Below are 27,794 nucleotides of genomic sequence, written 5' to 3'. Positions count from 1 at the left end.
TTCCCCGTTGCGGGACGGGAAGATCAATTAATAAAAATACGATTAAACTCAACTTCACATAATGTGCTAACCGTGCTGCATATCCAACTCTCTCTGTTTCCGCTCGGCAGAGAAGAGCTTAAATTATTATAAAAATACGGAAAAATAATAGCTTTCGCGATCCTGACCCCGCCGGACGTAATAATGTTGTAATTTACAAAATTTTCCAAAAATAGTATATTGTGTAATAATTTGGGGAACGTTGGCTATTCCCTGCGAGTATGTTCACCCACCGAGTAAGGAACAGTTGATCCACACGTATTGCACATGATATTTTTTGTTATCTGTGCGTCGAAATGTTCTTTTAGAGTATGAATAATTTATAAGTTAACCAATGTTAGAGTGCGAAAGCAATAAGGAATCGATAAATGTTGATTATGTCTGAAAGAGTTACCATACGCTTATTGCGAGATGACGTGTCTGTGGTATGATGCGAATGTGGAAATGAAGGCAAAGGTGTAAAATAATAATTAAATATGCTGAAATATTATTCTTATACAACTATTCCAGCACGGTTGATCGGTGGGAGAATAAGTTACTTGTGTGAAAGAACTGTCCGTGCACAATCGAGTGAGTTCCAAATGCGCACCACGTAAAACGGACATCACCAATCAAATTTTATAAATTTATCCTAACCCTAACTAACTCAGCAATCTCATTGGTGGTGTCTATTTTACACTGTGCACATCTAAGACGTTCCCGCACAATCGGCGACTTTGCGGCCATAGGAAGCCACAAAAAGGGTCACTTTCGAAACACATGTAACGAAAAAAAATTAAATTATTACAATTATGTTTAGAATGTTAATTTAGAGAATATATTTGACAAATTATAAATATGTATACATATATAAGAGTTAAATGTAATAGTATGTAGAGAACATCCGTCGATGTTCTATAAGTAATATATTATGTATATATTGTAAATTATATTATAAATCGAGTTTAATCTTTAAAAACTGACGACACCGTCAAATCAATCGACGATATTTTTTTAAAAGGCAAAGAAACTTTGTTACGCGACGACTTCAAGAAGAAAGAAAAACGAAGATTTGGATTTTTGTTAATGTGTACTTACATTATATTTTATCGCGACATTCACGAACAGTACAAAAAATTTTGCACGGTAGTTTTCTAGAGCTCTAAATTATTAAAACATTATTTATTTTACTGTCATACATATTAAAGAATTTTTTATCATGTTAAAATATTATTGTAACATTGCAAAATAAAGTAGATAAAATAAAATAATAATATTTTATTTTATCTATCTTTATTTTGCAATGTTACAATAATATTAAATCTTAAGATTAACTTATTTATATAACCTTATTTATATAATATTATCTTATTTATATAATAAAAGTAGTTTACATTTCGGATATTATATGTTCTTCTTTGTTCAACACTTTTGTACGTTATAGATTTCGTTTCTCGACTATAATTTTTAATGGCTCTACGGTGATTAATTCTACATTCATGTCTAATTTAATTTTGTCGATCTCAATTTTGTCGGTTTCACTTACTTTAAAAACAAACGTTCTTATTAACGTTGCCAGAATAACCTTCATTTTTATCATTGCGTATTTTTCAGCTGTAAGTTTATCAATTGATGAATTATGAATTAATTTCACTAGGGACTAGATAACAAGTATTTTTAACATCTTGAAATGTTAAATTGTCATCAATTTGTGACATTAGTCCATCATTTTCTTGTTATTTTTTCGTCATTTTAATGTCTTCCCAAAAAAATGTTTCATATAAAAACATATATAAAAATATATAAAAAATATGTCCATATATGATTATAACTGTTTCCTTTCTTTTGTAAAATTTCTGTTTAATATAAAAAAATAATAGTCATACTGAAAAGACAGAAATTAATTTAAAAAATAATTTTTGTATCGTTTCTTTTAAAAAAACTAAGTGTAAAAAATTGTCCATATATAATCATATATATTTTGGAATATATAAGATTGGACAATTTTTCACACTTTTTAAAAAACTTTTTTAAAAGAAGCAATGCAAAAATTATTTTTTAAATTAGTTTCTGTCTTTTCAGAATAATTATTACTTTTTCATATCAAACAGAAATTTTACAAAAGAAAGGAAACTAGTATAAACATATATAGACATATGTTATATATATTTATATATGTTTTTATATAAAACATTTTTTTCCGAGTTCACATTAATTATTTTGGTTATTCTTTAATCAAATTCTGATGTCATTTTGCAAAATTCACTGACAGTACCGAAAATCCATAATTCATGTATGTATAACATAGATTTTTAGCATTGACAGTAAATTTCGAAATATAACCTTTGACGTCTGTTAGCTGAGTTATAATTTATTTATACATACCTATGCAATTTCTTGGCCCGCTACTAAAAGGCATGTAACAAAATAATTGAGAATTTTGTAAGTTTTGCGGAAGAAATCTCTCTGGATCAAATTTTAATGGATTCGGCCAATATGTTTCGTCTCGATGCATTTGGAAAATTGATATACCAATATTGGTACCTTTTGGAACAACATTATTTCCTAAAACATATTTAAAAATATAATGTTTAAATATATTTAAATATTTAGTAATAAAAACATAATAGAAGCAATAAATAATACAAGTTGATTTTTACTAATAGACTAATAAGTAAAATTTTTTTTGAACTTTTAATATATATTTTTATTTTTTGAACATAAAATACAATCAAGCATTTTAACTTTAGTATAATTAGAATCTTTGCATTTGGAATTACTTAATTAATATAAATAATTCATGTAAAAGAAATTATTAGTGATGTGATCAAGGTTGTAATTAATTTTAAAGTGTTTAAAAATGTATCGCAATAAGTACAATTCTAAGCATAGTTTAATAGATTTTGTGTCACTGATATTTTCAACGAATAAATCGTTTATTTACGCACCTATATTTTGTAATGATAGAATTAAAGAAATTAACAAAAAGAAAAATAATTGTTGCATCCACGTCAGTTGAAATATCGTGTTCGCGATACAGAGTCGTATTCAGATAAATTCTGTCACTGATAATAAAGAACATATTTATTGTATAAAATTAAAAATACATTCACATTGTGTTATCTTTATTTTTTTTTAGGTATTTTAATAATTTAATACTTTACTTGAATTAATACAATAACAATATGTTAAAGTGTAACAAGCAAATGTATTAAATTTTAACAAGGACCAATTTTAAATACAAAATGCTTTTTACTGTGTATCAAAAGGCATGGTAGTGCCTCACGCCAAGTGTACGCGCGCGACGCACCGCCGTGCATCTATTACGCGAGATGCCGTTTACGAGATTCCGTTATCAGATTCTCAATAACGACTGAATCGATTAATTTCTAAATAGACTTAATGGATAGCTTGCATTCGATTAATAAAACAAAAGTGTTTTTATTTTTCTATTACGTGACTTACGAGCAAAGATATCGCGATTTAAAGTTTCGCATCAAGAGTAAAATATAAAATATTTTTAAGAAATGTCGTAGTCATTTTTATTATTATTGTCGTCGTCGCCCGGGACAGATGGTGGAGATTTGCTTTCCTCGCGATAGATGGCTTACGATTTTATTTATTTATCAGTTGACACGGACACGAGAAGTTCGTGTCATGATTAGCGGTCGCGTCCGCGCCGTCCGCGTGTCGAGGTAATGGTTAATCCGCGGCGAATTTCATGTCTATGATGTGATAGTTCGAGATTAGTGACGTGTTGACATGCGGTTAATGGCGAGTTAGTTTTTAGTTTTATGCATTATTTGCATATGACATTATGGATTACATCGTGGAAAGGGATACAATTGTGCCTAATTTAAAGATTAGTATAATACTATAATTGTATTATATAATTAGATAAGTTACACAATTGCGTCGTATAATTAAATAAGTTACACAAAATTTTATATGTTGTATGGTATAAGTATTCTGAGATAAACGTAATACTTTGTGTTATGTTTTATTTTTATTTGTTTTAAAAGAAATTTAGGAAGAAACACTTTACTTGAACATAAAGTAGAAGAATAGAACAAGAAAAAAAAGTGGACGAGTAAGGAAAGACACATATAATTAACCACAAAGCTCGGAGTTTACAATGTGCCCGACAGAATATGTGGACCTCTTGAAGGTATCATATAACGTAGTTTAAAAAAAAAAAGATAGGATAAAATGAACGATTTACTTATTGTGTCAGAAAGTATCTGTACTACAAGCTTTAACTTGTTTGCAAAGGAAACCTTTGCAAAAGATTTAAGAAAGACCAAGCTATTTGATGAGTTTAGCATATTAATATTATCATTTGATTATTTACTATTTGAATTTATGAAAAATTGTTGGCTGTTACACCAAAATTCTTTTTCTTCTAAGCCGGTGTATGCTGCTATTGATAAGAAGTCCACCGAGGTTTATCTCTTTTTAAATTCAACGAACCATCATAGAGAATTGGCAGTGCAATTCGTATCAAACAAATTATCTGAAGATGTACTTCTTAGTTTTTAAAGTATGTCACTATTTTATGGCAGGCCAAGTAAGAGAATAGTTACAAGTGTAATATTTTTATTTCAAAAAAATATCGTATTGCAACTATGTGGCTTTTAATGATACGTACAATCATCTCTTTTAGGTCTGAAATAGGTAAAAAATGTGATATCTTGTCTCGAACTATTACAACAATATACAGACTATAGTGTCACCCAGCTGGCTTGTCGATGACGTAGTCATAGGCTGTAATATCGGAGATATGTTTATATGGATGCCAAGGATCATCTTTATGGTCTATTACTATGAATTTTATGCTAGTCAGATATATGGATAAGGCACAAAAATATACCAATAAGGCTCTTAGTCAAATCAAAAACTAAAAAGTAAGTATTTTAATACTTTATTGTTCCCGAAACAATTTATTCTAATTAATAAAATTCTCTTCATATGTTCACAAAGATTACATTCAAAATTTTTATTTATATTTTTAATTGTCTAACTTATTTTTTTGTAAATTGAGACATACATAAGAAAGACTACAAAATGACTACGAATTGACTTCTCAAATATGAAACGCCATATTTTATTTTTATTACTTTTGCATTAATTTAATATAGCATTATATTTAATTGTATTTATTGTCAATTTACATTTAAATTTGTAGTTAAATCGTAATTGTACATTTATAATTGTATTCATTGTTTTTTTATTGATAATAAACTTATTTTGCCCATGTCTTAAGTAATGCTTTTGGAACATATAATCGTATGCCGGCTTGTAATGGGAAATATATAAAAGCGTGGCTCTTACGAAAATTTTTTAAGTTTGCCAACTTTGCAGGTAACAGTCTAAGTTACTAAAGGCCATAGACCACATTCACAATTTCTATAAGAGCCACGCTTTTATTTCCCGATACATAAATATATGTTTCTAGAGCATTAAGTGAAACATGGACAAAATAGATTTATTATCAATAACTGTAAAGAAAACAATAAACATAATTATAAAAGTACAATTATAATTTAACTACAAAAAAAATTTTCTGAATGTGATCTTTGTGAATGTATGGAGAGAATTGTATTAATTATAATAAATTGTTTTGGAAACAACAAAATATTTAAATAATTACTCTAAAAAAAGTAATATTTTAATTGATAAAAAATTATTTTTTAAAAAAGTAATTTTTTAATTGATCAATTAAAAACATTTCCGAACAGCACATATTAATTGTTGCAAATAGTAAGCCAATATTGCCAATATTTAAGATTAGCCAACAGTTGACCAATGGTAGGCCAATGAACTGTGCTACTATTGAACGAATAACTCCATCCTCTCTCTTCATCTTCAACCCTACCACCAGGACAAAGGGTATATAAAGACAGGTACAATCACAGAGAGCTCAATATCGGAGTTCCTAGCCCTAATGATGCAAACTGCAATGTTTGCGAAACGTTGGCACAACGCTGTACCAAGACGCGGCATGTACGGAAACCCTTTCTATTGGAAGCAACATCAATGGCCGTGAAAGCTTTAAGTCTAAAATTACGTTTCAGTTTTTCATTTTGACTAACAAGGAAACCTCGCCAACTCGAAAATTCTGATTTTAATGAAACTTGGCATAAATGTAGAGGGGGTAAATACATGAATTTAGAAATTTTTCGTAGCTGCCCAAAAACGGTTTAAAAGGGTGAAACCACCCTTCAAAGATTGAGACATTTTTCATTTTCTTGATATATCTCGTAAACTAAACAAAATATTGTTGAGTGCCGCGTGTCGCCCGATACATCCCTGAAGCGCCAGTCAGCTGACGGACCGATCGATATTTTCGATCGGCCGGTTGCCGGAAGAATTTGTTATTTAAATAAATGAATTAAACGGCTGGTTGCCGGGAAATATTTTGTAAACAAATATTGTAGACAGTTTAACGTCGGACTCCTGCCGAGGAGGACGTGTCACGCGCTTTCTCTGTTGCAATAAAGCTTTTTGAGTTCCATAGACGTTTTGATTTTCTCGACGCGAGTGTGTGTGTGAGTGCGGGAGTGTCTTTCGACGTTTCGGCGCAACAATATTAAAAAACGTTTTAGACAAAAGTTTTACAATAAAAGTACTTCTATCTAACTACAGTAATTAAATTAACAAAAAAATTTTTTTTTACAATTTTTTTTAATTTAAAACAAAAATTTTTTTTCAAAATTTTATTAATATAGTTAGATAGAGATATTGTTACTATAAAACTTTTGTGTAAAACATTTTTTGATATCCTCAACACTTTTCGAGATGTATCGGAAAAAGCAAAAATCTGCTCTACACTATGCACTAAAAAAAGCTTGAGAGAATGCGATAGCACCGCGACGGAGACCGTTAAAAAATATTTTAAAGAAATTTTTTATTAAGATTTATTTATGATATTGAATATAATATGAGAATATAATATGAGTTTACGAGATATATCGAGAAAACGAAAAATGTCTCAATCTTTGAAGGGTAGTTTCACCCTTTTAAACCGTTTTTGGGCAGCTACAAAAAATTCCTAAATTCATGTATTTACCCCCTCTACATTTATGCCAAGTTTCATTAAAATCAAAATTTTCGAGTTTGCGAGGTTCCCTTGTAAGAGCCTTATATTTTTGTGACTTATCCATATATTCGGCTTGCATAGAATGCGTGACAGTTACTAAATAGTTAAGACAATTCTTACAAATTATTTTTGGGCATCTATATAAACATATTTCCAATATTGCAGCCTGTGATCACGTCATTGGCAGGTCAGCTGGATGACATTATAGTCTGTATACTTTGTTGTAATTGTTTCAGGCAAGATTTCATGCTTTTTACCTATTTCAATACATTGTACAAGAATAAAAACCATTCGCTCCATCTTATCATTTTTTTTGTAAAACTACGTTATATTCGGTCAAGTGGATACATTTTGTCGGCTACACTGTTAATTCCGAGTTTTGAAATTATTTATATTATTATACAATATTCAGAGAAGAGAATTACTTATGTAAAGAAAAAGAGAAAGATATAAAATACACACACATGCATATATATGTACATAAATGTTCATACATATATATGCGCATACGTATATGTATAGACATTATTACACAATGCTATTCTCTCTCTCCATCTTTCTCTCTCTCTCTCTCTCTCTCTCTCTCTCTCTCTCTCTCTCTCTCTCATTTTAACAATAATATTTTTTTAGAACAATAATTATAATTTATTTACATGTATAAATAACGTACTTTATGTTACTTTTCCAACTTTTTCTTTTTATTATTTCTTAAATACTTCTAACTTTCTCGCTCTCTCTCTCTCTCTCTCTCTCCTCTCTCTCTCTCTCTCTCGTCTCTCTCTCTCATCTCTCTCTCTCTCTCTCTCTCTCTCTCTCTCTCTCTCTCTCCTCCCTCCCTCCCTCCCTCCCTCCCCTCCCTCCCTCCCTCCCTCCCTCCCTCCCTTCCTCCCTCCCTCCCTCCCCCCCTCTCTCTCTCCTTACTCGTCTACTCATTTTTCTTTTTCTATCCTTCTACTCAAGTTCAAATAAAGTTTTTTTTCTTCTCTTTTTTTCAATATAACAACTAAAAATAAACCATAACACAAAATATTAACTTATTTCCATAAAATATGAAAATTTTGTGTAATATATATACTTATTTAATTGTACAACGCATAGTGTTATATTAATCTTCAAATTAGGTACAGCTTTTTTTTTCCTCCACGATGTAATAGGCATATTGTAAAAATGAATTAAAATATAATCAGAAAAGAAAACAAAACCAATATAACTTTGTTTTGTCATTTTAATTCAGTCTCAATTTCGGCCTTTAATTTGATATGATATAGACTTCAAAATTGTTTTATAAATCTTCACATATATTATAAAAAGAATAAGATACTTATCTACAAAATAAGTAAAATCACAACAAAATTACGTTTAAAAAAAAAAGGTATAAAAAAGTGCCAAGTATACGCGCGCAAGAAACGTCTTCAAAAATCTATTCTTGTACAAAATAATTTTAATTTGGCACTACAAATATGTGAAATTTTAATAAAATAATCTTTTTCTAAAAAAGAACAAAAAATTTGTTTTTTCTACAAAAGTAATAATATAAAAAAATAGGCCACCTATGAAAATGGATGTTTATATAACTAGAACATTTATTTTTACAAATAATTATTTGTACAAATATTACAAATAAGTATTTTAGTACAAAAACTTGGCGCTGCTAAACCGAATAATTTGCCAGCTCTCTTTCTTTTTCTTTTGTGTGTGCATCTGAATATATATATGTGTGTGTGTGTGTGTGTGTGTGTGTGTGTGTGTTTAGTACATAACTTCGTTTATAAAGAAGCGATTTTTAATATTTTAGTCTCTTATGCGTGAGTACGTTAGAATGTCTCTTTCTCTTTCTTTCATGTGTGCGTGTATAATGTTATATGTGTATAATGCCATTACAATTTTGATTGTAAAAAAATTGTAATTTTAGTAATTATTATTTGTTATTAAGTAATTATTATTTTAATATGTAACTTAGACTGTAAGAAATTAATTTTGTATTAAGGAAATCAATCGGTTTAGCGGCGCCAAGTTTTTGTAATAAAATATTTACTACAATTTCACGTTTCTCTAATAGAGCATCTTTATATATATAAAAATCAAAATAAATAGGTTCCATGGATTTTTTAGCGTTTGCTACAGCCTCTTGCTGCGTACACGCGTGCGAAAGGGAAAATTGGCAGAGACTCTTAAACCTGTATCTCTGCGAATGTATTTCTTTGAATGGATTTGAAATGTGGAGACAACAATTTTAAGTTGTTCTATTTTAAGCAAAAATACTTTTTAGAAAATCAATATTTTTAAGATTACTAACTGCATATAACCCATTAAGATTTGCTTCGATCATTTATGCGTCTCTACTTAAATCGTAAAATAATTAAATAATTATTTGCTTAGAGTAATAATTTAATTATAAAAAAGTCAACAAACCTATTTTTAAGTCTGCCTCTAGATATCGTCCAATTATAGGAAAAGTGGGAAAAAGTCTTAGAGTTTCCTTAATAACGCAAGTCAAATAATGCATATGTTCTAAATCTTCATATTTAATTGGTGTATCCTTTGGAGTTTTTGTGCCATAAATTTCTAACAATTCTTTATATACTTTCTCCTATTATAAAATAAAATAATAATAGATATTACAAAATAAAATAAATATATCAATGACATCAATGTATATTATAGATTTTTTATTAATTAATATTTGGCTACTAGTTTAATTTAACTATGTTATAAGTTTATTTTAAAATAATACATACTTGTATTTCTGGGAAAATTGCTAACATAAAAATCACAAAATTTATTGTAGCGGCCGTGGAAGCATGGGACTGCAATTAAAAAATATTATATTGTATAATAAGTGTGAGAAGTCGGCTATTATCTACAAGTGCGGGAAATAAACACACAAACCAAAGGCGACTACTTTTACCTGCATGCATGCCTTTTTCTTTTTTTATTACAAGTGAAACGTCATTGCATCTCTTTTTTTAAATAAAACAAATTTATAGCTAAGGTTAGATTTATGCAAGTAACAAAGCGTTTTGCAATATTGTAAGAGTTTGTACATGTTACGTATGCGCAAGATGGCAAGCCTGTAAGTGTAATTACGAGAGGAAGCGTATGTAGAACGAGTTAAACGCACGGAAAAGTAATACGAGAATGTATTGCTGCCATGTTTGCACCAACTATTGACAGGACAAAAATTATGAAATAATAAATTATTGTGTATGTATAAGAAAATTGTTTCTTTGGACATGGCAATTTTCCGTACAAAAAGGGACGCGAAATGGACAAATTTCCACGCATATGTAATGTAATAGTGCTTTATATAATAAGGGCGTAAAGTGGGCGTTTTGTACACGAGTGCGTTTACATGCATGAATGCAAAAGGCTGTTACGCCTATATTGCATATTGTACTTTGTATTATACTTGTGCGTCAATATGTGGACCCTTAAATGTCTTGGATTCTCGCAAATTGACAGCCAAGGTTAGTTTTTTAAAAGCGACGAATTGTAACAAGATGGTGTGCATACGAGTGCTAAAATAATCAGACGTGCTGAAAAAATTCTGGAATATTTTTCGCCACGATTCACGCCATTTATTAAAAAACAAGAAATGTACAATAATGTTAAAGTGCTAAAATCAATGACTTTATCAAAAAAAATGATAAGAAAAGGACCAATTTCAACTCACATGTAACAAAAATATATTTTATAATCTTTTTGTACCAGGGGTTTTGCATACGTACCGCTAGCATCATTGTAATTATATTGAAGTGAATGTCCTTTTGCGTGAATTGTTTGTTATGAGACGAACTCATTAAAATATCAAGAAACCTGTTATCTATATTATTAATATTTACAGAGAAAAAGATAATTTAATTTATTATTTGATTAGCTCCATATGTTTTATTAAATATTTATGACAAATTAAAAACTTTGAAAGAAAAAAATTACTTTTTTAATAATAAGAAGTAAGTAATAAATATATAAAAACAAATAGATAATAAATAAAGCAGAAAATAAAAAGCGTTTTAGTATTTTTTTTAAATAATTACAAGTTTTAAAAACAATTTATTTTGGAACTAATTTTAAATATAATGTAATATTATAATACAAAGAAATGACATAATAAACTTTAAAAACTTACGAGCTGTGTCACTGTTAGCGGTTGTTGTATTCATTTTACTTGTCCATTGCTGTATAACCTATTTAATAATAGAGAATGTGTAGAAAAATAATAATGTGTAAAATATTAACAAACATGAATGTACCTTATCAGAAAACGATTCCGCAAAGGCTACAACATTTCGCTGTACTTGTGCAATAGAAGTGAAATTAAATAGAAAATCAGAAGACATGATTAAGTTGTGTAATTTATATCGTACTATGTTATTTCCACTGAAAGATATTTTCAAAAATATTTTTTTTAATATGTCACGTGTACACACACACACACACACACACACACACACACACACACACACACACACACACACACACACACACACACATACACAAAACATTCCACGTAAAATGGAACAAGTATCTATGCAAATTACAAGATTAAGACTGTTTCAACGTAAAATACGAAGAGTTTTACGGACAATGTAGCCATATTGGATTCGTTATTTTGAATTTCAAAAATCTGACTATTATTCATGAAGACCCGGGAAGAAAATTCCAAGATACTAATTTTTATAAAAATTTAGTAAATTTTGGACCATGGATCAATGAATTTAATGCTTTCGGTAAGTTTTTTATCTACTCGATCTAGTCATATGGGAACGGTCATTTTGAATTATTTAAAAAGCTATGTTTTTTTCTTTAAGACATACAAAAGTAAATATTTTGAACTTTCAATTTTGAGTATTTCGACTTAATAAATTTTGCGTAGACTTGTTTCTCTTGACGTGGAATGTCCCATATAAAATATGTAAAATTAACAAATTTAAACATTTTATTTAGATATACAAGGCGTTTTATATGTGGTATGAACGTCTTCATGGGAAGATAGACAGGATCAAGATGGACATAAAAATCCACCATAGTTGTTGGTTATTTCCAATGATAGCCAAGATATTAATTTTTCAAATTACGTGAATGAGAGCACGTCCTGCGCGCCGAGGGAAGGACTCGAGTCGCTCGAGTAATAACACGGCTCACTGTGTCAAGCATTGGCTGCCGGCGGCAAGCTTCTTCTCCTTCCCTTCTGCCGCTGAAAAACTTTCAAGCCACATATGGGACACCCTGTATATATTCTTATATATTTACATTTATGTTAATTATATATTTACTTTTACAAGAATTATTTACAACGATTTTAGAAGAAATTATATACCTGTTAACAAATTTCAAACTTTCGTTGATTGTATTTGTGTCCAGTTTAATGCCACACATAGTGTCTTTACACAACAATATATAAAAAATTGAGTTTTTGATTAATGTAATGTATCATGTATAAATAAAAAATACTAATTAAAAATAAAAAAGTAATGGATCACGTATAAAGATGTAATGTATTATGTATAAAAATAATAATTAAAAATATAAAAGTACTTTACTATTTTTATTGCTTGTATTGTTATGCTTATTATTCGACATAAATAATTTTTAAATAATTATTATACATTATATATTATTATTGTTTTGATATAGCTTGTTTTAACGATTTTTACATCAAAATATCTTAGACAATAATCAAATATAGAAACTGTCCATTTTATGTTATTAGCTTCTAACAAATTTGTAAAAACAATATGCAAATAAGATTTATGAATATGATTTTACTTCTATAAAATTGTTTCACGAATTTAAATGTAATATATATTATTTTAATTTTATAGTACTTTTTCAAAAGTAATAAAATTTAATTTATAATTAATAATTAATCTTAGTAAATATTTAAAAGTGCCACTTTAAAAACAGAAGTCTTTTTATAGCAATCAGAAAAATTAATAATGTAAACAATTTTTGACTTGCAATTTTGCGAACATTAAAAGTATTATCACAAACAATATTGGCTAACAAGTATCGTAAAAATATAATCCAATTACGTATGAGGAGTTATAGGACTTAGATTCGCAAGTAGTCCATAACCCTGAACGCAAACAATATAATTTTACATGTCAAATGCATGTACATACACATTAGACCAAACATTAAATTCAATTACGTCATTTAAAAGCCATATTCAAGTTCTTTAAGTTACACTAACTGATTAAAAACTAATACTTGATATATATCTTAAAATAACATAAAATATGCACACCTTTAAAACTTTTAGTTACCTACAATATTAAAATGCAGATTTAATTTAAAGGCTGATTCCCAGAATTCAACATAAAGTATACGATTTATTATAAATTCCATAACTTTACATCTCCATAATAGCTTTTTCTCTACTATACAAAAAAAGAAATACTTGATAGTTTTTAGGGGGGAATATGTTTGTATTAAATAGTAGGGTTGGGAAAGTTACTTTTTAAAAGTATCTTGTTACCGTTACCGTTACTCTTAATAAAAAGTAACTCGTTACCGTTACTCGTTACCGGTCGTAAAAAGTAACGCGTTACCGTTATTTTAAAAATAACGAAAAATTGTTACTTATAAAATAGGATACTAAGACGTACAGAATATAAAATTGGAAGATATTTATCTTTAAATACTTTTATATATTTTCAGTACACATCTATATTACATTTTTTATATACTTTGTACACTTTAAACGTTTATTTCATATACCTATTATCCAGATAGCACAAAGAATCCAAAATAATTTTATATATTTTTTTAATTTTTAATCTACTTTTATTTTTATTTTTAATATTGTATATCTTGAAAACTAAAGCAGTCAGTTCTATAATAAGATGTATACAATTTTTTGTTGAGCATAAAAAATATCAAGAATCATTGTCAAATCAAGGCGTCCAAGTTATTGGAATCGTGCTTTCAGAGTATATGAACGCAATAATATCATGTGTACAATGTGCACGTGTGCAATAATATCATGTATGCAACGTGTATGAACGTTTTAATATCATGTGTGCAATATGTTAATATTGTTTCTTTACCTTATGTGTGCAATAATGTCATGTGTGTAATGTGCATGTGCGAAATAATGTCATGTGTGCAATGTGTATGAGTGAAATAATATCGTCACGTGTGCAATGTGTCTGCGCGCAATATTGTTATGTGTGCAATGTGTATGGGCGCAACAATATCTGAAATGAGTTTTATAATTATTCCCACACGAGTTTCTGAGTTTCCATGTAAAGCGAGATTCAATCCACCTTCATTATGTTTACAGCACAAAATGAGATTTATATTTACATTATTTTACATGTATATCTTACAAATATTTTTGTCTTAATAACTGCCTAATAAAAAGATGTCTTTTCTTAAAAACTATCATATCTTTTTATACTAATTTTATATATAATTTTATATATTATTTTATTGATTGCTATAGAGAAAACTTATGTAGGTTTGAGGAAGTAGCATTTTTAAATATTTAAATATTTATCCTAATTTTTAAATTATATTATTAATATTTATATTAGAACTTTTCAATTTTTATAATTTTTACTATTTTGATCATAATTATAATATATTTTTGGTCTTTATGTTTATATTTACGATACTAACGTTATATTGAAATGAAAGAAATTGTGTTGCCTTACCAATTGAAATTCTTAAAGCACATTTTTGTATATGTTCAAAAAAAATAACTTTTTTTCCACTAATTGTTTTTAATTCTTCAATGAACGTTAAAGATTCTTGAACAAAGGTATCAAAATAATTATGCAACATGCTTGTATTGAAAGCTGGAGCTATCGTTTTCCGATTTTTAGTCCACATGTCTCCTAAATTAAATATATTACAAAAATTAACAAAGAAAACATAACACAAAGTATTATATATATAATATACAATAAGAGAAGTATTAATAAAATAGACTACTCTTCACAAGAGACTCGTAGTGCAGTCTTTAAGCTACTAATAGGTATATTTTATAAAAATTATTAAGAATTGATAGAAATACAGTTAAATATATAAGTAAAAATAAAAGAGTGCAGCTATAATATAATTTATGTTGCATTCTTTACTACTAAAAAATAAGGAATATTCTTTGTATATTAAAAATTTAGGTCATTTTCAAACCGCTGAAACTTAACAAAAAATTATCGTAGAAACAAAATTCAAAAAAGATCTTAAAGCCTAAAATTTCTTAATCTTTCAAACTCTTTTTACCGATTTCAATTATCTTTTTTTCTGTACATGACATAATAATGAAGCTTGATCCATTAAAATAAAAATTTTTAATACGACTTTGCTGTCTTACATTTGGCGTAAAAAATCATTAAAAAATTTTGTTATTTGCATCTTTTCTCTTTATTTTGAATGGTTGCTGATTGCTGTGCGATTTTTTAAACTGAGTTATTATAATATGATTTTGATAAAAAATAGTTATTTTGACTTTTATTGCTTATTACTCGTAAACAGATGAGCTCCGCAAAAAAGCGGAAAGATAAAAGTTTGCACTTTTAAATGCTATTATTGTTTTTTTACAGATTTATTTTTTTCCAACAACAAATTGCGTTCAAAAATTACATAAAAAACCGCATATTTTACGCTTTTTATTTAATTTGATATATTGTCGTAAAAAAATATTTAACCACATCGTTAAAGCAAAATTTTATAGTATGATTTCTCCCCAATAATAAACATTAACGTTCATGGAACGAAACATTTTTATTCTATATGTTTATCATTTTTGGAATTGTTGAAATTTCGTATTTTTTTAGTAGTGTATTACATTGTACTATATTACCAAGTAATTATACAATGGTCATAATGGTTTATTATGTGAATTAAATAATTTTAAAAAAATTCCACAATTAGATAAGTGTTTTATTTCCTTAATTATATCTTACCAGAAATCGTTACTAATCCTGTGCCAAATATTGGTTTGTAAATTTTATATCCCTTATGTTTATTTAAACAAAAGCGACTTTTTAAAACAGTCTGTAAAATATGCAATATTAATTTATTAATATTATTATAATATAAAAGTTTAAAATCCAATGAGATTGAGCTTTGTTTATAAATATTTATAGCACGATTTATTATAGATATTGTCGGAGGTGAAGTATATAAGCTAAATAAAAAGTGTACAAAATCTAAGCATTTATATAGAGAGCCCGAAAATTTTTGTCATAGTGCTTGCATAGAGCTATGCCAAAATTTTCGGATTCCACGTCTATTAAGCTGGCAAAGCCACTTTAGCACAATCGAATAAAACTTACAGAAATTTAGTGCTCTTTAATTGCTTTTTTGTTACTCAAGTCCCGATCTTTTTGCTCCAACCGTTTGGGAGAAAATGGTGGCTGTGCTAACTCAAGATTAAAGTTAACACAGCCATAGAAAAAAATTTTTTTATTAAAAAAACGGAAGATTTTTTAGAACTAATTTTTTGCTAATTATTTACTCTAATATCGATTTATTTTCTCCATTTTTAAACTCCAAAAACCACCTTTAAATTTACTCCCTAGTAAAAAAACATTCTAAAAATTAAAACAATAAGATTTTTCAATTAATAACGCTTCTGGAATTTTGTTGCTCACCGTTTATAATAAATTTAATTTTGTTGCTCCAGTTTTAACCCTTAAAAACTACTCCCAACCATTGTACATTAGCACAATACTTTAAAATTGTAAATTAATAAAATATATCAATTGACAGCGTTTCTTAGAATTTATTTCTCGCAAAATACACCGGTTAAAAATTTATTGCTAATTGTTTATTGCAAAATTCCGTGGCTGGGCTATATTCGACTCAAGAATAAAGTACTCCAAAAAAATTTATTACTTAGCGGATTTCTTTTCCAATGTGTTTCTAGATTTTGTTGCTTGCGAAATACACCAAATAAAAATTTATTGCTAATTGTTTATTGCAAAATTCCGTGGCTGTGCTAGATTCGACTCAAGAATAAAGTACCCTAAAAAAATTTGTTACTTAGCGGATTTCTTCTCCAAAGTGTTTCTAGATTTTATTACTCGTGAAATATGCCGGTTAATAATTTGTTGCTAATTGTTGCTATTTTTGCTATTGTTGCTATTTATTGCTATTTGTTGCTAATTAGCAATAAATTTTTATTTGATGTATTTCACGAGCAACAAAATCTAGAAACACATTAGAGAAAAAATCCGCTGTGTAACAAATTTTTTTATAGTACTTTACTCTTGAGTTGAATTCAGCCCAGCCACGGAATTTTGCAATAAACAATTAACAACAAATTATTAACCGACGTATTTCACAAGCAATAAAATCTAGAAACACTTTGGAGAAGAAATCCGTTGAGTAACAACTTTTTAAGGGTACTTTATTCTTGAATCGAATTTAGTACAGCCACGGAATTTTGCAATAGACAATTAGCAATAAATTTTTATTTGGTGTATTTCACGAGCAACAAAATCTAGAAACACATTGAAAAAAAAATTCGCTGAATAACAAATTTTTGTAGAGTACTTTACTCTTGATTTGAATCTAGCCTAGCCACGGAATTTTGCAATAAACAATTAGCAATAAATTTTTAACCGGTGTATTTTGCAAGAAATAAATTCTAAGAAACGCTGTATATCTTATTAATTTACAATTTTAAAGTATTGTGCTAATGTACAGTGGCTAAGGATGGTTTTTAAGGGTTAAAACTGGAGCAACAAAATTAAATTTATTATAAACGGTGAGCAACAAAATCCCAGAAGCGTTATTAATTAAAAAATCTTATTGTTTTAATTTTTAGAATATTTTTTTACTGAGGGGATACTTTAGGGGTGGTTTTTGGAGTTTAAAAATGGAGCAAATAAATTGGCATTAGGGTAAATAATTAGCAAAAAATTAGTTCTAAAAAAATCTACCTTTTTTTTATTAAAAAAATTTTTTTTGTAACTGTGCTAACTTTAATCTTAAGTTAGCACAGTCATCATTTTTTCCCAAACGGCTGGAGTAAAAAAATTGGTACTAGAGTAACAAATTAGCAATTAAAGAACACTAAATTTGTATGTAAGTTTTATTCGATTGTGCTAAAGTGACTGTGCCAGCATATAATAGACGTTCGGATTTCTTGTATTTGGCTATTGTATTTTTTCTTTAACTATCCTTCTGCATTTAACGTATCGCGAAATAACCATTAAGTCTTTTTTGCATTACAGTCTATTACAGTCTACTACAATCATTTTACATTCTTTGTTATTAATGTTGTAAGGTAAGGTATTTAACTACACAAATCTAGCTGCTTTATCTAGATACTTTTTGTGTATCTGCATATGTAATTAGTTTTATTTCTTAATTCAATATTGTAACTGTAACTATAAGTTACGCTTTATGTGATTGATTGGATCTAAAAGTAAGAATCACATTCAGTTTTATATATATATATATATATATATATGTATATATATATATATATATATATACACACACACACATATACATATATATACATATACATATACATATACATATACATATACATATACATATACATATACATATACATATACATATACATATACATATACATATACATATACATATACACACACTACTTAGTCCCTCAGTGAGTGACCATACTGATGCATCTAAACTTTATTCTAAACAATAAGCGCAAAAAAGTATAGGGTGAATCTTCATACAGTGCAGGAAAATAATTTGAAAGAATAAAATTTTGTTTTTTTGTTTTGTTTTCCTTTTTTGTTTTTTGTATCTTGTTTTTTAAATAATTAATTTTTTTAATGTAACAATACATGTAAACAATTTCTGAAACTTTGGTAATATTCTAAAAAATTAAATTTTTATTTGACTAATTGTGAATTGCTCCTGATATGCATTAATAACATGTTACTTTTAATTTTTTTTACGCTATCTAGTAATAATAAAAAAATTATACTTAAGATATTAGGAAAAATTTATATCTGTATTGTGCAAAAAATTTTTTTATTAAAATTTTATTTAATTTATTTTAAATATAAGTCCGATATTTTCTAAACATAAGTTTACTACTTTTAAAAGCAAATTTAAAATAATCTTAATTTGCAATTTAACATTTTTATGTTTTTAGTTATTAAAACAAAAAAGATCATAATCAAGCGACGCGGTAGCGGCGCGACGCCAATGTACATAAAGAATCGTGCTGCATGACGCAAACTTCAGTGCGCAAATGTCACGCCGCTACTAAGCTTTGTCTGGAATTTAGCTGTCAAATTCACTTTCAGTTAAAATATCTCAGAAATTAAAATCATAATCAAAAATCTAATAGCAATTTTGTTATATAATATTGATGTGAGCGTTCGATTGCGACCAGTCCGATTAAAATTGGTACACTTATTTCTGAGATCTCGTAATCTTTTGCGCAAAAAAGCTCACTTGAATTATTTTCCACAGATTCACATGTACACACATACGTAAAGCCAGTTTGTTCTTCAAGGGGCTTCACAATGTGCCTACATACAATTTTATAAAACTAAAATATATAAAAACTATTTTTTTATGTAAGTGGTGAATATTAATTGGTACGCGAGAAAAGTATAATAAGTTAATATATATAAAATAAATGTATAACATAAATAAATACATGATATATATGTAAATGTGAAAAATAATATAAAAAATTAATAAAATTACAAGCTTCTGAATATTCAAGTTATACCTACAGTAAAAATATTTGTTAATACATATATGTATAAAATTAGCACAATAATATAATTACAATCATATATGTATAATATGCATGTATATACATATATGTATATACGTAATGTAAGTGATAAATACTGGTACGCGAAAAAATTTTAAAAATTAAAAAATAAAATAATAATAATTAACATAAACAAATAATATACGTGATATATATATATATAATAAATGTCAAAAAATTATATTATTAATATAAAAATAATAAAATTACAAGCCTCTGAATATTCAAGCTATACCTACGGTAAAGTTACTTGTTAATGCAAATAAATGATGTATATTTCATACATATCAAATTAACACATTTAAAGTATGTACTTGGTAAAAACTTGGCGTGCCGGCTCATTAAAACGCAATGACCCATCAATGTTATACAATATGAAAATTATTTATACGAATAAAATAATAAAAAAACAATAATCTATAAAAAACTTTACAACGTTAAAAAAGATATGTCAAGTATATAAACGCATTAAAAAATTGTTTTATTCAAAAATTATTTGAAAAATGGGAATATCAATAATAACATATAATGAAGCAAAAACTGACAAATAGTAAAACAATATCCGAGTTACACATTAATTGCATTCTTATATATACATTTATCAATATTAATAACATAGAGTCTTGGAAATTCAGAAAAAATACGAGCCGGGCACGCCAAGTTTTTGCTTCACTATAATCCTGTTGGTTGATTTCATCATTTAATCATTTAATCTATTTAAACAAGCCTGTTTAAACAATTTTTAAATAGATGTTTATTAAACTTTTTTTAAATTACTTGGCTAACTGCATTGATCTCAAATTTATTTTGGAAAGCACGCGTTTATGTACTTGGCGTATCTTTTTTACCTTTTCAAGATTTTTTGATGGGATCAATTATAAATTCTCAAACATTTTGTAATTTGTAAACACGCCATTTTGCATTAATCATTTTTTAATCTAATTGGAAATTTAAAATCCAAATTTTGATAAATTTTAACAATATTTACTACAAGTTACAATAAATAATCTTGTACGTCTATAAATGTCACGCACACTTAAGAAATTAGAATTATCCATTTTGTGTAAGATACATTTTGATGATTATGGATTTATATGTACAGAATGTAAATATTACTATAATATTACTTTATACCTTGACTTGATTTGGTTCATACATCATGATTATTAAATTTGAACCAACCCATATTTGGAACGAAGATGACCATTTTTTGAAAAAGTAATCCACAGCATCAAAATAACCTAAAAAATTCTTATTGCGTTAGAAATATAATTATTCACAATCTATTATGTTGTTCAAAGTTTTTATTACGTTATCACGGCCTGTGTGAAATTAGCACCGCATCTTCCAAAATTGGAAGTTTCATCAAAAGTACTATTTGCACACCGAAGAGTATACTAGAGTTCCTGATAGGTATTAACAAGAATACCGCCGAAATACTTAGAAAAATGGCAATTTGAAAATATGAGGTGCTAACTTCTCGTAGTATTGTGACATAAAAAATATATTGTTTTAATGATCCTATCTTAAAGTACTTGAAAAGTACTAGAGTTTCTGATACATTTTAACAATAGTATCAACCGCCAAATATTTTGAAAAAATTTTTGAAATCTAAAAGTTTGAAGAGTTGTAAAGTACTTGATACATTTTAATAATAGTACCAACTGATAAATACTAAAAAAAATCTTTGAAGATTACAGCCGACATCTCATTTTTTATAAAAGTGACCGTAACTCCTTTGTTTTAAGTTTCACAGCTTTGTGCCTTAAGGGGGCATAGCAGTTTGGCGCTACCAAAAAAAGACATTTTTCATGAATTTTTTTCACAGCCAAGAGACTAACTATAAAAATGAGACTTTTTGCATAATAAAGTACACCTTTTGTAATTCTAGTACAAATTTTATTGTACTAGTTTAGTTAAAAAATTCGTCCCTTTCACCGTCGTGTAGTTACTCGTGCGCGCCACGCATGACCTTCTGCGGTAACCATAATATCTCCTTGCCCGTTCATCCGAAACACAAAAACCAAACGGGATCTTAAAGAAGAGTAAATTCCCTTGTCCTTGTCGTATCCGATTTTTAAAATTCAAATTTTAAACAAAATGGCGGACCTTTAAAATTAGAATGCCAATTTTCGGCCAAAAATTTTATTTTTGTTTGTTAAAAAAAAATAGAAAAAATTTGAATTTTAAAAATCGGATACGACAAAGACAAGCGAATTTCATAAGCTTTTAGTTAAAAAAAAAAAGGTAGATCGGTTGATCCGTTTTCAAGTTATCATGGTTACCGACTTTAAAAACATGGTTTTGAGAAAAACGCGTTTAAAATTTTCGAACGATGTTACTCTATTGTAAAACTGAATTCATTAAACTTATTATCGTCAATTCCTGGGCCATTACAGGGAACCCTCCTGTTTAAGATCTGTCTCTATTTGTTCATTTTTAGAGAGACGGCGAATTATACGAGCCTTCCGTGTCGCGTGCTGTGCCCGGATGTCAAAAAGGGCAAGCGCACGCCTGTGCACTGCTCGATAAAATATATTGTGTAACTTTTTTACTTATTGGAATTTAAAAAAACAGTTTTAGGACAACATTCTTGAAGGTTTAAACTGTCGAAAAATGCAATAAAAAAAATATCGATTTTTTGAACCCGACAAACTGCTATGCCCCCTTTAACTTTTAAAAGTACTTGCTGGGATGCCAAAAGTACTCCAGTTCAAACCCCGGAATTGTGAGAAAAATTCATCTCTCTCTGGGGAATTGACTCTATCTAAAAGTGGTTGTAACTCTTTGTCTTAAGTTTCACAATTTTGTGCCTTAATAATTTACGGAAGTATTCGTTGGGGTACCAAAAGTACTGTAGTTAAAACGCCGGAATTATTATTTTATGAAATAAATTTAATACGAAAACGAATTACCATTTAACTTTCCACGAAGTCAAATTAAAAAATAACTCTACTGTCCTCTTCATAGTTGCTTTGTGTGATACACGAAAAGAATAACTTTTGAAATTTAATCCATATATATACATAAATACAAGTTTTTAGGAAAAATAGACTAATATATGACGTGCAATTTGTCGACCCTTTAAAAGTCAAGGTACAAACCTATAAAATCAAAAGCAAAAGAGCCGCTTTTAATTATGTTAAGTCCTCAAAAAAGATAAATTTTTTTCGCAATTCCGCCGTTTTAACCAGAGTACTTTTGGCACCCCAACGAATACTTTCGAGAGTTATTACGGCACAAAGCTGTAAAACTTAAGGCAAAGGAGTTACGGCCATTTTTATGAAAGTTGAAGTTCCAGCTGTAATCTTCAAAAATTTTATTTCAGTTTTAATTAGTTGGTACTATTATTAAAATGTATCAAATACTCTAGTACTCTTTGAGTACTTTTAAATAAGACCATTAAAACATTTTTTTTGCGCTGTCATCCCCAAATTTCAATAATTTTTTAAAAATATTTGGCGGTTAGTACTATTGGTAAAATGTATCAAAAACTCTAGTACATTTTAAGTATTTTAAGATAGGATCATTAAAACAATATATCTTTTATGTCGTGGTGCCACGAGAAGTTAGCACCTCATATTTTCAGATTGTCATTTCTCTACGTATTTCGGCGGTACTCTTGGTAATACTTTGGTAATCATGATCTCTAGTACTTTTCGGAGTGCAAATAGTACTCTTGATGAAACTTCCAATTTTGGAAGATGCGGTGCTAACTTCACATAGGCGTTTAAATGTACGTTTTAAAATATTTGTAAAAGATTTAGATACATATCTTAACTTTGTTTATATGTATACAGGGTGTTAATAAACCTTCGCATAATATTTATACTATCGTGTTGCCCACGAAAATCGAAGACGAAAAGCTCTCTAAATTTTTTCGATTCCATGCGTACAGTTCTTATAATTATTGTCGGAAAATAGTGAAATATTGCCAATGTACGCACGGCTACAACGGAAACACGAGTGCAGTGGGAAACAAAACGATCGTCGCTCGTCGCAAGGCGAAAAGAGCGCAAACAAAATTCATTGCTATCCGCAACTCTGTTCGTAACGGTCAGCGATAGGGACTAAGGATGGTCGACGATAGCTTATAACTAAAATTTACACATAGACTTTTAAACTGTACTACATAAATTGCAAAGTTAAAAAAAAATTAAAAGTTGATTGAAAGCTTTCAGAGAATTATTTCATAGTATTTTCATTGATATACTTAAATTTTAAATCAATGAAGACGGATAATTCGTTGAAAATCCACTACAGCTTATGCCCTCTCGTAATTTTGCAAACTTATCAGAACTCTATGTAAAATTAATATTTTTTATTACTCTCTTTATACTAGCAGGCCACTTTACAGCTTTCAGAAGATGCGCCATAATATTTTCAATAATAATCTAGAGTTTTAAATCAATAAAAGGGAATAATTCATTAAAAGTCTACCGCTTCTGATTTTTTCTCCCAATTTTCCAACTTTATTGATTAAATATGTAAGGTTAATATTTTTGGCCACATATTTTATACTTGCATTTAACAGTTTCCAAAGAATATATCATATTAATTTTATTGATATACTTGAATTTTAAATAAATAAAAGCGAATAATTCGTGAACAATTAATTGTTCTCTATTCGTTTTGGAAATTTTGCACGTTGGAATAAATTCCACAAATGGTGAAGTCCGGTGTCCGTGAAAATGTCTACTTTCATTTTATAAATATTACGTTTTGTGTACGTTTACGATTTGTGACAATACAATTGCCAATAATGTATAAAAAGTTTTGGTATGGCAACATAATTCCTTTTTCCCTTATCAGGATTGTCGTGTATGTAATATTAAATAACGAATATTTTAGTTTAATTTCTTGATGTGACTCATATATATTTGGTTTTTATGGCTAGAATTGTAGTTAGCTTTTGTATCATGAAAATAATTAAAGTACATTGTCATTTTATTGTAGTATATGGAAAGTTTTAAATGATACTTTTCAGAGTGTATAATAATATAATACTTGAAAAAATGAACGACTAAATTTGAATGCCAATGTTAATCATTGATTATTTATCAATTCAAACGAGTAAAATAATTTTGAGTTCATAAAGTAATACTATCTTACTAACATAAGTGAAGGGCAAGTATGATTAACGAAATAATGAAGAAGTTACAATAAAGTTTAATAATTAACGTCAATAATTATAATTTATTTTATCAGTGAGTACAAAATAAAGTCAACATTTCTTCAAAGTTAGATAATAAAAAGGTATATGCAGCAATAATTTTATTAACGAATAATTGTATGAAAAACAATTTTATTGTATATGCTCAAAGTGACCACCCATAATAAACTTTTCGTTGATTAATTTCTTGTAAATAATTTCCAAACTCACTCAATGTGCGCACGCGCATGTGGTCTGTGTTGTGTGTATTAGTTTCGTCAATTTATATTGACAATTTTAATTTTTCTTTGATTTTTATGAATAGTGCTCTTGAAATCAAAATAATGTGTAAAAACTGAATTTATTAATATTTAGTTGAAATATTGAAATTAAGCTTCTTTTTATAATTATTTGTTTTTAACAAATTTTATATAAAAAAGTTACTAATGAATAAATTATAAAATCTTAATTTTTTAAGCAGATCATGTTTCTGTCAGTATTAATTTTATCAATTAAGTGTTATGTTTAATTTTTCTGAAATAAAAGGATGGTTTAGAAACTCTATATTGATTTGCAATTTAATTTTCTTTAAATTTAAGTAATTAATTTTATTCTAAATGTGTTCAATTAAAAAAAATTTTTATGTTAATTTTATAAGTTTGTATTAATAAGGATTATCATTACCTTTCTGTAGAAAAATATATGAACTACCGATAAGTGGTAGTCGTATTGGACCGGGTAACGATTTCATTGTCCAAAAAGGAAACATAAAATAATAATTCCAAATAAAATAAATTATTGTACACATTATACTCAATACAACAACAATGAACAGCATTGTTTCGACAACAATAAAATATTGTAGTACTGCTCGATAGTAAAGTTATTTCTGAATTGCGGGTATCAGTAGTTGACAATGATTTTATAATAGTTTCCCCACTCAGTTAAAGAATTAATGCTAACGCTTAAGTTTGTCGAGAAATTTCATGGAATTAGAAACTCCAACATAGAAGTATGAGACAATTTTGTGGTACATGTGTACTATATGAATGATATGGCTATCTTTTTGGTTTTTAGCAGACTTTGATAATTTTCTTGATAATTTTCGCCCTCATTTTAAATTCGCTATTTGGCCATAATTTCAAATCTAATGTCGCAAATCCTTGTGGTAAAGTACAAGCGTGAACGTCGTTTCGCTTTGTAAGCAGGGGGGAGAGGTAAACCTCGCTACACGTGGAAAGTTGCAAACTCATCTGATATACTTTTATACTGAATAATTATATGTCGTAATTGACAACATATGTCAAGGCCAAGATTATCGCAGCGGGCTCCCCTAATCGGTATATTTACCATATATGTTTCTAACAAAATACTGTGACCTTTTTAAACAAAACCAATTCTTTACATTTATTTTTGTAGTGGCTATATTACCCTCCCTATTTCTCTTAGGCTCATTATGTAGTATTGTTATATTTTTATAAATAATGTATAATATACTAAATATTTTATAACTTTGAATTGAAAATGTAATGAGCAACACTTTGATGAATATAATCGTAAAATTTCAACTCAAAACATTGATTATTAAAAAAGTTATTAAATAAAATATAATTGGGTGGCTATATTACCACCTTCTCCTCTAATAATTTAAATAATATGAATCTTATTAATAACGATAACATTAATATACGTTTGTAAAATAGGCTTCTAAAGGCCAAGAATCATTAAAAATGAATAATAAATACTAACTTACTCTTATCTAAAATCTATAAAAATAAAATCTAAAAAGTACAATATATTGAAGTTTTAAGTTTAAAATACAATATATTGTTTTTAATTTTTAAACATCTTAAATTTAAGTAAATTTATTATATTAATTACTCACAATTAATAATGTGTAGAAAAAATAGACAAATATTAAATAATTTTTTAATAAATAAATATAATTATAAAATTTAAGGAACATTAATATTCTTTATAAAATTCTAAGAATAGCGCTGCACGCAAATTAGAAAACGTGTGTTTGTGGAAGTATGCCAGTACTTCCGCCATTTTAAACAATTATAAATAAATAAATAAATTTTTTTTTAATAATTTTATATGTTTATAATAATTTTATATGTTTATAATAACATAGTTTATAAACTACAGGACAAAATTAAAGGAACAAAAGTTTAAAGTAGCGCCATGTTCGTAAAAGTTGAGCAAAAAATCTGAATTTTTTATATGATATAGCCCAAAGTGTCGACCTAATCCCTGCAAAATCTCCCCGCTGTGGGTCTAGCAGTTTTGAAGTTATGCCTCTCGAAGCAACTCTGGGTCAAAAACAAAAGTTGCAAGGTTGTAATTTGTAAAGTACAGGACAATCTGATGCGAAAAACGAATCAGAAAAAATCGGAAATGGGGTAAACCGGTTCTGTAGGTGTCGCTCAGAGTGTCCCTGGTGCGCCCTGATATCCTCATCCTTTTTCAATTCTGATTCACAACCCCTTAGGACTGACAGTGGTGACAGCGTTTTGCGTCGCGTCCGTCCGAGGACAACTTTCTAGCACGGCTCGACTTTAAAACCGTTACATGTCGAAGGTCTCATCCTTCTATGACCCTTACCCCCCGAGGATGGGTTAGACAACTACCCCTAACACTAATCAGCACCCGCAGGTGCTTCCATGCGTCCGGAAAATTCAGAAATGGGCCGAATTGTACCCGTAGAGGTTTCTGGTTCTCCTCCCTAACCACGCACGAAATCAACTCCTTTTAATTTTTACCTGCTACTTCTTCAGTCGGACGGC

At 28.2% G+C, this 27,794-nt stretch overlaps 2 protein-coding genes across 3 annotated transcripts in view; one reads left to right on the top strand and one right to left on the bottom strand.

The window, feature by feature from the left end:
- LOC105830976 (probable G-protein coupled receptor B0563.6) overlaps positions 1 to 27,794 on the top strand; it is a 107,956-nt gene that overhangs the window by 58,283 nt on the left and 21,879 nt on the right. The gene's annotated exons all lie outside the window — the stretch shown is intronic.
- Positions 1,414 to 25,921, bottom strand: LOC105830973 (cytochrome P450 4C1). Its single transcript, XM_036283820.1, has 12 exons — positions 25,690 to 25,921; positions 20,988 to 21,094; positions 16,033 to 16,123; positions 14,779 to 14,961; positions 12,438 to 12,501; positions 11,371 to 11,497; positions 11,247 to 11,304; positions 10,846 to 10,940; positions 9,856 to 9,924; positions 9,530 to 9,707; positions 2,404 to 2,583; positions 1,414 to 1,632 (listed from the first exon to the last, which is right to left on the bottom strand). Exons 1-12 carry the CDS (start codon positions 25,841 to 25,843, stop codon positions 1,457 to 1,459), a joined length of 1,482 nt encoding a protein of 493 aa, XP_036139713.1. The 5' UTR covers positions 25,844 to 25,921; the 3' UTR covers positions 1,414 to 1,456.

The sequence above is a fragment of the Monomorium pharaonis genome, chromosome 1, assembly GCF_013373865.1.
Source record: "Monomorium pharaonis isolate MP-MQ-018 chromosome 1, ASM1337386v2, whole genome shotgun sequence".
Classification (NCBI taxonomy): Eukaryota; Metazoa; Arthropoda; class Insecta; order Hymenoptera; family Formicidae; genus Monomorium; species Monomorium pharaonis.
The sequence above is the reverse complement of the archived record's forward strand: the minus strand, read 5'-3'. Positions and strand labels throughout refer to the sequence as shown.

Coding starts and splice junctions, on each gene's coding strand:
- LOC105830973 (XM_036283820.1), bottom strand. CDS start 25,843: ATGCTGTTCATTGTTGTTGTATTGAGTATAATGTGTACAATAATTTAT. Junction 2,584..9,529: donor AGAGGCAGACTTAAAAATAG/GTTTGTTGACTT, acceptor AATATGTTTTAG/GAAATAATGTTGTTCCAAAA. Junction 1,633..2,403: donor CGGGCCAAGAAATTGCATAG/GTATGTATAAAT, acceptor ATAAACTTACAG/CTGAAAAATACGCAATGATA.